Raw genomic sequence first — 12,126 nt, 5'->3', positions numbered from 1 at the left:
ATGACCATGTAATAAAACTTGCACAGAAACTTAATTCAGCCTGTTTTGCCCTCAGAATTATTGCAAATGTTTGTACCTCAGAGGGTGCCAGAAAGGCATATTTCAGCTATTTTCAATCTCTTGCCACATACGGAATAATATTTTGGGGATCCACAACAGGGCGTCTAAAACAAATTTTTTTGTTACAGAAGAGGGCCATCCAAATAATAACTCACAGTCATCCACAGACACACTGCAAATCCATATTCCAAAAGCTTAGAATACTTACTATACCATTATTATACATATACAAATGTGTATTGTATGTCAGGACCCACACTGCAGATTTTCAGACAAATGCCGACTTTCATAACTACAATACCCGTAGTAGCGCAGCACTCCATACTCAGCGAACAAAAAGAACGAATACACAAAGGCATGTGAGCCATATCGGTGCAAAACTGTACAACACACTACCAGTCAACATCAGGCAGTTAGAAGATGATAACAAATTTAAAGCAGAATTTAAAAAATTTCTAGTACAACAATGTTTTTATTCTGTAAATGACTATGTAGGTCAATACATTTTTTCTGATGACATTTATAAAGGCAAAATGGAAAATACTCTATCTGTACCTAATCATTCATTACATTTACATACTTAAAGGACAGCTGTTGTGTGATGTAAATATATACTTAAGCAGTGTTGTGTATATAAGGACTTGCCATTTAGGGAGGACAAAACTAAAGCCTTATGAAAAACAGACTATGCATTTAAAATAACAAGCAGGGATGTATATAGGCTATATTAATTTCATTGTATTATTATTAACTTCATTGTATTATTTTGTTTTGTACTTTTTTATGTATATATTGTTTGTGTCCCATTTCTTTGAAATGGCTTACATGTACCCTTGACAACATCCATACAATATTTATTGTCAATGGATGGATAAATAAAATAAATAAATAAATAAATGTATGTTCTATATAAGAAATATATGTATGTAATTTGCTTTACCACTCATTCTCTTTAATCTCAACAAACCACCACGCAGCAGCTGGAGTGCTGGTTATTTTGTGTGTTCAACTGTCTCTGTTAATAATAAGCTTGATGGACAAAATGTCACCCCCCACCCATCAGAAAAAAAAGAGCATGGTAGTCACTTTAGAGCAGGAAAATGGTGTAGTATTGTTACCAAGCAGTTATGTGAATCTCCACTGCTTATGTAAGTCATGACAGTGAAGTGGGTATGAATGAGCCAGTGGGTCATATAGAATCAGTGCAGTAAGATGGATCGATGTAGAAACATGACAGAATCAGGGTATTGTGTTTCCATAGCCCACTCCATGAATGAAGTTGCCCAAATGCTAACTGTGATGTTCCTCCAGAAAAAAGTTACATCAGTGATGACTAAAAACTGCCATGGATAATGTTACCACTGATGATTTGCTCATATTTTGAACGAGGATATAGTTAGAAGTACAGTGGTGTTTTATTTTCATTTCTTCTTCAATATTATACCTAAAAATTTGTATTTCTAACAGTTGTGGTAGTTTTGCCTTCAATGACAAATAGATACAGTTCAGGATGAGGGTTGTATGTAGAGTGAAGGTTGACTGCTACAGTTTTTAAGATTTTATCAGCATGTTAATTCAAAATCAATATGTCACCTATTGCAGATTCCAACAGATATTTTCATCATGTAATCTAATGAAAATATTTATGTTCTCTGCAAAATTTACTGCAGTCCTACTATTTTTTTTATTCTACCCATTCATTTACACAGAGAAGAATTTGGCCAATGCTTAGAACAGACTCCTGAGGAACTCCATGTCTGATTTGCTTTTGCACATCATCTGCACTGTTCGAGAAATATACCAGAAACATATTGTTTATTATATATTTATGTTAATATTCCCTTAAAAATGCAAAATTTGAGCACTGGGTGGACCTGCTAGGTCTGAAATCCATTTGTGATTCATTTATCAGCATTTCTTTATTTAACAAAACTGTTTTTTTCTTGCACTTCAATATTTTTGCTGCAGTCCCAAAAAACTGATATGGGTCTGAAGATAGCAATGTTACATTTGTCACTCTTCTTGTGTACTACATTTACATTCACAGTTTGTGGATTATTTGAAAATAGGCTTCTTTCAAAGTCGAAAAGTCTTTTAATTGTTCTAAAATAAAGGTTACACCTGCTTTGATGGTAATATCTGGTATCCCTCATAACCACTGGAAAGCTATTCAGAAACCACTTTATAATTTTTGGCAATTCCTTAGGTATTACAGGATACATGAATAATGTCATTTTATAAATTATTTGTTATTTTCAATCAAGTTAATAACACTGTGCTTAAATGATTTAGTACCAATTTCACATCTGATTATTTTCAAGGTGGCTTTAGTTTTGTTCCTGGAATTCTCTATTTTGTTATTATTTCCTTTTTTTCTTTTTATTTTAAAATAAGTTGTATTTCTGTGAGTCATTTACAGTATTCAAGGAAATCAGAATGTTTAGTCAGCTTGTATAACTACAATCTCTTCTTATTTTGGCATGATTCTTTTTGCCTATAATGTTCCATTTGTATGATTTTTGTATAGATTTTGTTATAGTTTGTTATAGTTTCTTCGGAAAAGCTACTAAAATGATTATATGTAACCACAAATTTTTCAAATATTTTTGTTTCGAGAAATTAGTACTGCAGTCACTACATACAATAATGTATTTCTTCAGAGCATTAAGAATTTTAGAAAATCTTCTATATAATAATTAAGCTCTTTTTTATCTACATATGATGACCAGAAGACACAATGAATTAAATTATTTTACTGATGAAACTAGGGGATACTGATATTCATAAACTGGCTGAAAATTAGACATCATCATATCTTCATAACAGGATACAATATGAACTATGCCCAAACATTTGCAGATCAAAAGATAGAAGAACCTTCAGGATACACAACAAAAAGTATACTCTTGCTCAAGACTAACACAGGCACTGTCAAGAAACTTACGGACTCTCAAAATTGTGAAGACTTCCCTTACAATACATTACTCTTGTAAATCATTATGTGTTATACATTATTATGCTTTTTATACATTATATAGGCTCTTACATATTGGGTGCCTCCTGTAACAGTTGCCAGGCAAATTCTCTTTGATGTTTTTGTAGGTATTTGCAACACTGTCTCTGCAATGTTCAATGCTTTAAATGGAAGAACAGGAAAACACTGCACATAACACATCATGTGTTGTATGTAACACCCAACATTGACAAAAATCATCAGTTTGTTTGTGGTTACAAACAAAATGCTATTTTCTGTGACCATTCAACAAAGCAATTCCATATTAGTCTACTGCAATATTGAGGGCTACAAAAGAAATAATCAGCCACACCCCAGCAGTAATTGCATAGTAGTGCTTCATGGTACTGGCAAATAGTACAGTGCAGGTCAGCACATGAGGCCGGGGAAGTAGGCACATGGATTGTGAAATAGCAGGTCATTCTGTAAAAGTCTTGAATGTGATAAATGGTTCACACTGTATTAGAACAGAAGCTACATGGCTTGTCCTCCGTCAGTCAGTAGCAACAGCAGCAGACAATGAAAGGCAGGTAAATGTTTGTTTGTCACGTTTCCCTTACCAAATTTCCTCCACCCAGTCACCCAGTTTGCTTCATCTCACTTGCCATCCCCCCAGCCCACCCCACTGCCCAAAGCTGTCAACTGCCACCATGCAGCAGCTGGAGTGCTGGTTATTTTGTGTATTCATTTGGCCCTGTTAATAAATATTGTTTAACCAGATATTGAGCTACGTTAATTGGGGACCACTCTATAGAATGAACACACAAAATTTCATTAAAAAAAATTGTTTGTAACAAAAAACTAAACAATGTTTTCTGTCATTGCAGGACTTCATATGACACACTGACGTGCAGTATTTTGTCTGAGCTGACTCCATATGCACACTGCAAAAATGAAATTGTGTATGCCTATATAAGCTTTATGGACAAAATATCATCCCCCCCCCCCCAAAAAAAAAAGAGCACAATAATCACTTTAGAGCAGGGAAAATGGTGTAGTATTGTTACAAAGCAGTTATGTGAGTCTTCACTGCTGATATAAGTCATGGCAGTGAAGTTGTATGCATGAGCCAGTGGGTCATATGGAATCATTGCAGTAAAATGGATCGATGTAGAAACATGCCAGGATGGCAAAATCAAGGCATTGTGTTTCAATATGCCCACTGCATGAATGAAGTTGCCCAATTTGTTGATGTATCAACTCAGATTGACCACTGTGTCTACAATGAATGGTGTAACCACAGACAACCAAGTAACACAGCATAAGAACAATAGCTGTAAACAAAATCCTAACCAACAGGGTCTGGAGACAAGTCTCATGCGGTGTCAGTGACATTTGAGTCCAGACTCAAAAGGAATTGCTGCAGGCAGTGGATGATTGTCGATCTTAACCAGCTTCTGAGCAATATTGCAAAGGGTGGCAATGATCTTTTGGAGTCAGGTATCATGGAAAAAACACAGAAACTGAACAGTAGCTGACCAGAGGCTCATAATGTGGTCTACCAGGCCACGGTTTTGTCTCTTTTCAAATGATGCAAGGTACCGAGTGGACTGACAATCTAATAAGGAGTCAAACTGCAGTGTGTGTAGCATAGAGTTCAGACTGGTGATGGTTCTGCAATGTTTCAGGGGTGTTTTACATACCTGGTCTTGGGCACACTCATTCAGGTTATTGTGAACATGAATCAGGATGCTTATTTCAACATTCTTGGTGACCAAGTGTTTCCTTCTGTACTAAATCTTTGTGTTCAGTATGCTGTGGACTTTTCTGTCTTCCACAATAACAATAGACATATCCACAGGGGTGGCAACAGCCATCTTCACAGGCCTGCATGCATAAATTCATGGTTTGGCAATCACTCAAGAACTGTTTCACTCCTCAACTGGCCCTTTAAATCATACAGACAATGTCTGAAGCTATTTGAAAGAATGGGTGAAATAAAGCAATTAAAACCCCCACAATTTCATAGCTCTATACAATCTAAGCAACAGCCTAGTGGCTGTGTCCACAGGATACCTACAGTGACTTCTTTGTTTCTTTCACTATATAGACAGTCAAAATTTAATCATATTACTGCAGTCTACATTTTTCTGGACATATATACAGTTACCACCAAAACTGAATGTTTTCCTGTAAAATATGCCTGCTAATTTGAACTGAGAGCAGCATATCAGCTCTAACATATCTCAGACTAGCATGTGTGAAGTAAAGCATGAGGCAGAAATATCATTCTAATTATTTAACATTATTTCATTTCATTCAGTTTGCTGCACAATGACTGAAAAATATGATAGAGTAATTTTAAGCTAATTTTGGGGAATATATTACTTCTTGTTTGAGCATTTGTCTAATTTTCAGACACAGAATCCCCATTAGAAAAAAAACTCTGTATCCTTCAGAAAGATGCTCAAAAGTCCAAGAAAATTTATACGAGGACTATATATGACCAGCAGTCAGCACGATCAAACCTCATAAAGTCACTGTAGCAAAAAACATCTTATTTGTGCGTGTGCGTGTGTGTGTGTGTGTGTGTGTGTGTGTGTGTGTGTGTGTGTGAGAGAGAGAGAGAGAGAGAGAGAGAGAGAGAGAGAGATAGTTGATGCTTTTAAATCTATTGTTATTTCATAGCACACTACTGTTATTCATTTAAACATAACCATAATGAAATTTGATGAAAATTTATGCATAATATGCTATGTGTCCAACTATATATATATATATATATATATATATATATATATATATAGTACCTTGTTCAATACTACCTTGTTCAATTTCAGACATACTGATATTAAGAGTAAGAGGGTAACAGTCCACGTGGGAAAAATATATCTAAAAACAAAGATGATGTGACTTACCAAATGAAAGTGCTGGCAGGTCGATAGACACACAAACAAACACAAACATACACACAAAATTCAAGCTTTCACAACAAATGGTTGCTTCATCAGGAAAGAGGGAAGGAGAGGGAAAGATGAAAGGATGTGGGTTTTAAGGGAGAGGGTAAGGAGTCATTCCAATCCCGGGAGCGGAAAGACTTACCTTAGGGGGAAAAAAGGATAGGTATACACTCGCGCACACACACACACACACACACACACACACACACACACACACACACACACACATATCCATCCGCACATACACAGACACAAGCAGACAAAATGTGTGTGTGTGTCTACATCTCTTTCTAAACTGGAATAAATACATACCTGGACAACACTGGGTATTTGGCTAGTATGAAACAAATACTACAATTCACACTACCTTGTTCAATTTCAGACATACTGATATTAAGAGTGGTGTAAATTAAAGCTGTCACTGAATAAGAAGGTGATTCGCACTAACTTACACTTGCCTCTGTTTTTAATGGTTCGGGAGATGCTTGTTGCTTGGTCATATGAAGGTGATGCATCATGGCTTGCAGCCTGTCCCTCTCCTTCTGCAGCTGAAGCTCGAGCTGAGATACAACTTGCATCTGCACTCTTGCCTGTGCTGTAGATCTGTCATCTAGCGTGTGTTCTGTGTTTAGATGCCTGGTAATGTGTGATAAAATTTAAAAATTATATTAATTTAAATTTTCATGGTTATGATTTATCAGAAAATATAATGGTATTCAATTAAAAATAAAGACACAATTTATCCAGTATGGCACAGTCTGTATTTTACAGTGTCTGTATAGTTCAATGAAAGTTCCCTTCAGACGTACATGCATGTCCAAAGAAGCAGACAGTGCTGACAATTGACAGCCATATTAAATTATAAATGTACACAGGCTGTATGATTTACTAGTAACATGTATTGTATTTCATGCCCAAGCAAGGCCATCTGATGAGCAAAAACAATGTCTCTCCCTGTGTGGGAATCATACAGTTTGTATTTGAGCACTATGGGTTGTAGACACTAGGACATATGGAAGTTTAGGTCTGGCCATAAGTCGTGCATGGGTAGCCAAAGAGGTTACGGTGACCACTCATGTTAAGTGGAAAATCCGGGTTCCAGTTCCCATCGGGCACAAATTTTCATATGTTACCAGTAAATTGTACAGACAATGTACAATCATATTCACAATTTGTGAATACATTTCATAATAAAATTTATCCATCACAACTTCTATTGAAATTTTAATGCAGATCAAGCATAAAACAGGATGGCTCACTTGCAATCCTTCAAAAGTACGTAATTAAATAAAGCTATTGTTGCCTCAATCTACATCTACATCTACATATGTGCTCTGCAAACCACTATAAACAGCATGGCAGAGGGTATTACGCACTGTGCCAGTTATAAAGGCTTTTTTCTGTTCCATTCACATATGGAGAGTAGGGAAAATGATGGTTTAAATGCCTCTGTACATGCTGTAATTAATTTAATCTTACCCTGTCACTCTGTATGGGTGTGTTATGTAGGGGGTTGTAATATAGACCTAATTTGAGGACCAGACTGCAACTTTCATTCTGCAATGAAGTGTGCACTATCTTGGAAACTTCCTGGTTATTTTAACTGTGTGGTTGACTTGGACTCAAACTTGAAACCTATAATTTTGCATGTAATCCTCTTACCAACAGAGTTATCCAGGCACAACTCACAACTGGTCCTCACAGCTCCAATTCTACCAGTATCTCTATAGAGCACAAACCATGATGCTTAATGACAATCCAGAAGTTGACTGGGCTCCTCACACTTCCTTCTATTCACTAAAAGCATTTTCCTTTCTTTCTTCCAGATACAGACACTGTAAGCCATAGGATCAGCATGCTGACAAGAGCCAGAACTAGATGCCTCACTCTGAAACATCTGCCATGGCTAGCCTTGTACAAAATAAACAAAGTAAGTACAAAGGAAACAATTCTTTTGTGAGACTGACTGACCAGCTGGTTCCCTTGCAATTTAATACACAATTAAAGCAACAGATGGAAATTTTGCAAGTTTGTGTTTATTTTGCCACAAAACAGTATGAACAGGTGATAGTAATGTAGAAACAATGTAAAGAATACAGAACATAAAACAACTGCAACATGCATAACAGTAGATAAAAATTTCTTCATTTTTTCAACTTAACATATTTGCACACACATCCTGACAAATGGTTACTGTGCTCAGTATGAGATGTGACTATCTCTGGCAGCAATACAGATCTGATAACAACAGGGCACGCTGTGAGTGATGTTATTAACCACATGTTGAGGCAATAACACCCATTCTTCCTTCAGAGCTGCTCGCATTTCTTAGAGAGTGATTGTTGGATACTGATGTGATGCAGCCCATCTCCCTATTGCATCCCAGACATACCCTGTTGGATTTAGATGAGGAGACCTAGCAGGCCATGCCATGCATGTGATATCTTCCACGTCCAAGAGAACATTAACCACCCATGCTCCATGAGGTCGAGCATTATCGTCCATCAATGCAAAGTCTGGGTCCACATTGCCTCACAACAACTGGACACGAAGTCCCAAAATCTTGTCGTGCTACCTGACAGCAGTTAATCCTTGCCAATTCACCCATACAATTTCATGAAGAGGTGTTTGAGAAGTCAACACAATCTCTGTACACACCATTAGGGACCATCCACAATATCAGTCTCTTTCCACAATGTTCTAGTCACAAAATCACATTCCATGTTTTCTCCAGAAGCGAATCTATTGAGAATCACTCTTCAGACCAAATTGGGACTCATCTGTGAAAAGAACATTGACCCACTGTTTGACCTTCCAGGTGGCATGTTGATGACTCCACCCTAGATGTTCCCTCCTGAGAAGACGCATCAGAGGTACACATACAGCAGATATCTGACAATAAAGGCCACACTGCTGAAGCATTCTGTTCACTGTTTGCCTTGATACAACTTGTCCATTGGATGCTGCAAGGTCAGATGCTAGTTGCCATGCAGTACTAAGGCAGAACTGTCATGCCCTTATAGCCAAAGAACGGTCCTCTCTTACTGATGTCACATACGATCGGCCCTGCACTGGTCTTTGGGATACAGTTTCATTCTCTATAAACTGTTGCCACATCTGAGAAACAACAGAACAATTCACATTAAGTGATCTGACCACTACAATTTGCATCTGTCCTGTTTCCATTCTTCCTGTGACCCTCAACTGCAGAGAGTCTGGTAAGTGTCTTCTCAGTGACATTCTGCACAATCTGTGACTGTGTACACAGAGATTGTGGATGTGAAACTACCCAGCAAACACTGCCCCATTTGATAGATGCACCAACGTCATCGTTGGCATGATTGTGCATTGACCAGAATGCCATCTTCCATACAGAACACAATCGTATGTACATCTGTTGACAGTCTGTACAACTACAGTGTGAATTAGACACATGGCAGGTTTGTTGCTTTAATTTTGGACACCAGTGTATTTCACAGAGACAAAACTAAAATTGTAATTTGTTCAATGAGAAAAATAATACAACTTCTCTTGAAGAGTATTTCACTCTCTCTGAAGATAATTTCACGAAAATTTACTTCTTTATAGTGGCCCCAGGAGCTACAGACAGTGATGTGTGTGGTGTCACCGCCAGACACCACACTTGCTAGGTGGTAGCCTTTAAATCGGCCGCGGTCCGTTAGTATACGTCGGACCCGTGTGGCCCCACTATCAGTGATTGCAGACTGAGCACCACCACACGGCAGGTCTAGAAAGACTTCCTAGCACTCGCCCCAGTTGTACAGCCGACTTTGCTAGTGATGGTTCACTGATAAAATACGCTCTCATTTGCCGAGACGATAGTTAGCATCGCCTTCAGCTACGTCATTTGCTACGACCTAGCAAGGCGCCATTACCAGTTACTATTGATGCTGTAAAACATGTACCGTCAAGAGCGATGTTCACCAATTATGGATTAAAGTTAAGTATTCCAGCAGCTACGTACGTTTTTTGTTAGTCTCATTTCCTTGACCTGTTCCAGACCTCACGCCAGCCTGCATGAGCTAAAACGCGTGCCTTTCGGCTTCCTCTCATAGTGGGTTGGCTGTCTTGCCAATCCACAACAATGTGTGTGTGTGAATTGCAGTTGCATGAATGTGTGTGTGTATGTTGTCTATTTCAGAAGATGGATTTCTGGCCAAAAGCTTATGTGTTCAGTAGTTGTCTGTCGTGCTTGTCTGAGACTCAACATCTCCACAATACAGCAAGTAGCAACCTACTATTTTCATAAAGTTGTCATTATTCCGTCATGGATTTTCCACTGTTTGTTTAAAAATTGACATAGATTATGCATCTGCAATCACATGCCTGCAATATGATCACCAAGATTGATGCGTTCATAGTCTTAGGTGTTTTATGCCAAGTGCATTAATGTTTTTCCCAGAATGGGGAAAAAATAATAACTTATTAAATCAACAGGGTATCTTAAAACAGTAAACTACACATCTGGGATTCTTGTTGCACTACACAAGCAGTTTCTACATGTAACACAGCATGAGACGTAAGTAAGTAAGTAAGTAAACAAGTAAGTGAGCAAGTAAGCAATTGACCTTCTACTGGAATAGTCCATATGCCCAAGTAATGGGATATGGTGACCAGGTACATATTATCAGGTTGAGTACAATGTTTTTTTTAGCTGCCCACAGTGCTATGCCTGTTGACACACAACAGTCACCAAACTCAGCACTTAGCTTGACTATCAATCTTAGCTTGTGTCCCATAACTGTGCCAAAAGTTTATATTTCCCCTTGCTAACCCAATATCACTGTTAATTCACCACTTCAGTAACTCCAAGAAACATCTAAAGTTAAGCTAATTTCAAAAGTGATGAACAAATTTTTCCTTTTTCAAATACCAATATATCATTTTCTTACTATAACGTTCATCAATGCTCAGTTGTATTAATTCTAAAATTAATTTTTTGAATACAATTAATTTTTTGAATTACATGTACAGCTGCATCTACAAGTTCACAAGATGATCATTATTAAATGATAAATCTATACATGAAAGAACCTAACTTCACGAAATTGACCAAAAATGACCATTCTCAATTTGTGTTTTATTTATTAGTGAACTCATGGGCTATAAGTTCTCAAAGTTTAAATCAAGAAACAACAATAATTAAATGTATGATGCAACCTTCCGGCCACACCCACTTTTTGAAGCAACTCTTCAATAATAGCTCGGTGAACAATGATTCTGAGGATTGCTTTCAAGCAAACTTGCATGTGCTATATCTAAATGGTTGTGATACATACTCTTTGGTTTTACAGATCATCTGTGATTCTGTTCCATATCTTAGGACTAGTAACGAAGTTTGAAGATGCAAAGGGCATTGATGGACAAAACAGCCTCACAAAGAAGATGATAGACACTCTTCAAGTTTATTATGGCAAGGCTATCATACAGAACCTATCCAGTATAAGTGACATGAAAAGTACAGTATGGGCAATATATTTACATGTATTGCGCCAGATGAATATCCGATTCATCGTCCCTGTCACATTACAGGGTGTAAATACCTATAGGCTCAGACGAGTAAAAGCCCCTACATTCACAAGGAGAGGCTTCCAAATTGTATCCTGGATGTTGTCAAACCCACTTACAGATTTATGATTGATTGTGAACTTCTAAAAAAGTATCTTCATAGCAAAAACCAAACTCCAAATGATTCTCTAAATTCACTCATGTGACAATAATACCCTAAAACAACATTTTCATCTGCTATAGTCATTAGAAATGCAAATTATGATGGAGTTCTTGTATTTAATCATGGGGATGTAGGAAGGATGAAGGTATTAAAGAGAATGGGCTTTAAGATAGGAAATTTTGCTCAAGACATCCTGACAAAAATAGATTTACAGCACAGCTCTGAAGCTGAAAAGTCAGTTAAAGACCTGTTAAAGGAAAGAAGGCAGAAAACAAGAAACCAGAAGAGAAACGTTGAAGGGAAAGATGACCTGGAGTACAAATCTGGGACCTTCTGAACAAGTGACATATGAAAAAAACTTCAGATTGAACTTCAAATTGCATTTCCTGAAAATTATGCTTAAAGGTTTATGTACCTTTTCCTTGGAATCTATGAAGGCTATAATTATGAAATTTTGTACA

General features: G+C 37.3%; 1 protein-coding gene across 1 annotated transcript in view; it reads right to left on the bottom strand.

The window, feature by feature from the left end:
• LOC126470686 (forkhead box protein P1) overlaps positions 1–12,126 on the bottom strand; it is a 724,940-nt gene that overhangs the window by 131,336 nt on the left and 581,478 nt on the right. Inside the window, exon 9 of the mRNA XM_050098687.1 lies at positions 6,426–6,609. Coding sequence (XP_049954644.1) covers positions 6,426–6,609 — 184 coding nt within the window. The remainder of the gene's footprint in view (positions 1–6,425; positions 6,610–12,126) is intronic.

The sequence above is a fragment of the Schistocerca serialis genome, chromosome 3 (genome assembly GCF_023864345.2).
Source record: "Schistocerca serialis cubense isolate TAMUIC-IGC-003099 chromosome 3, iqSchSeri2.2, whole genome shotgun sequence".
In the NCBI taxonomy this organism is placed as follows: Eukaryota; Metazoa; Arthropoda; class Insecta; order Orthoptera; family Acrididae; genus Schistocerca; species Schistocerca serialis.
This window is presented reverse-complemented; position numbering and strand designations above follow the sequence as displayed.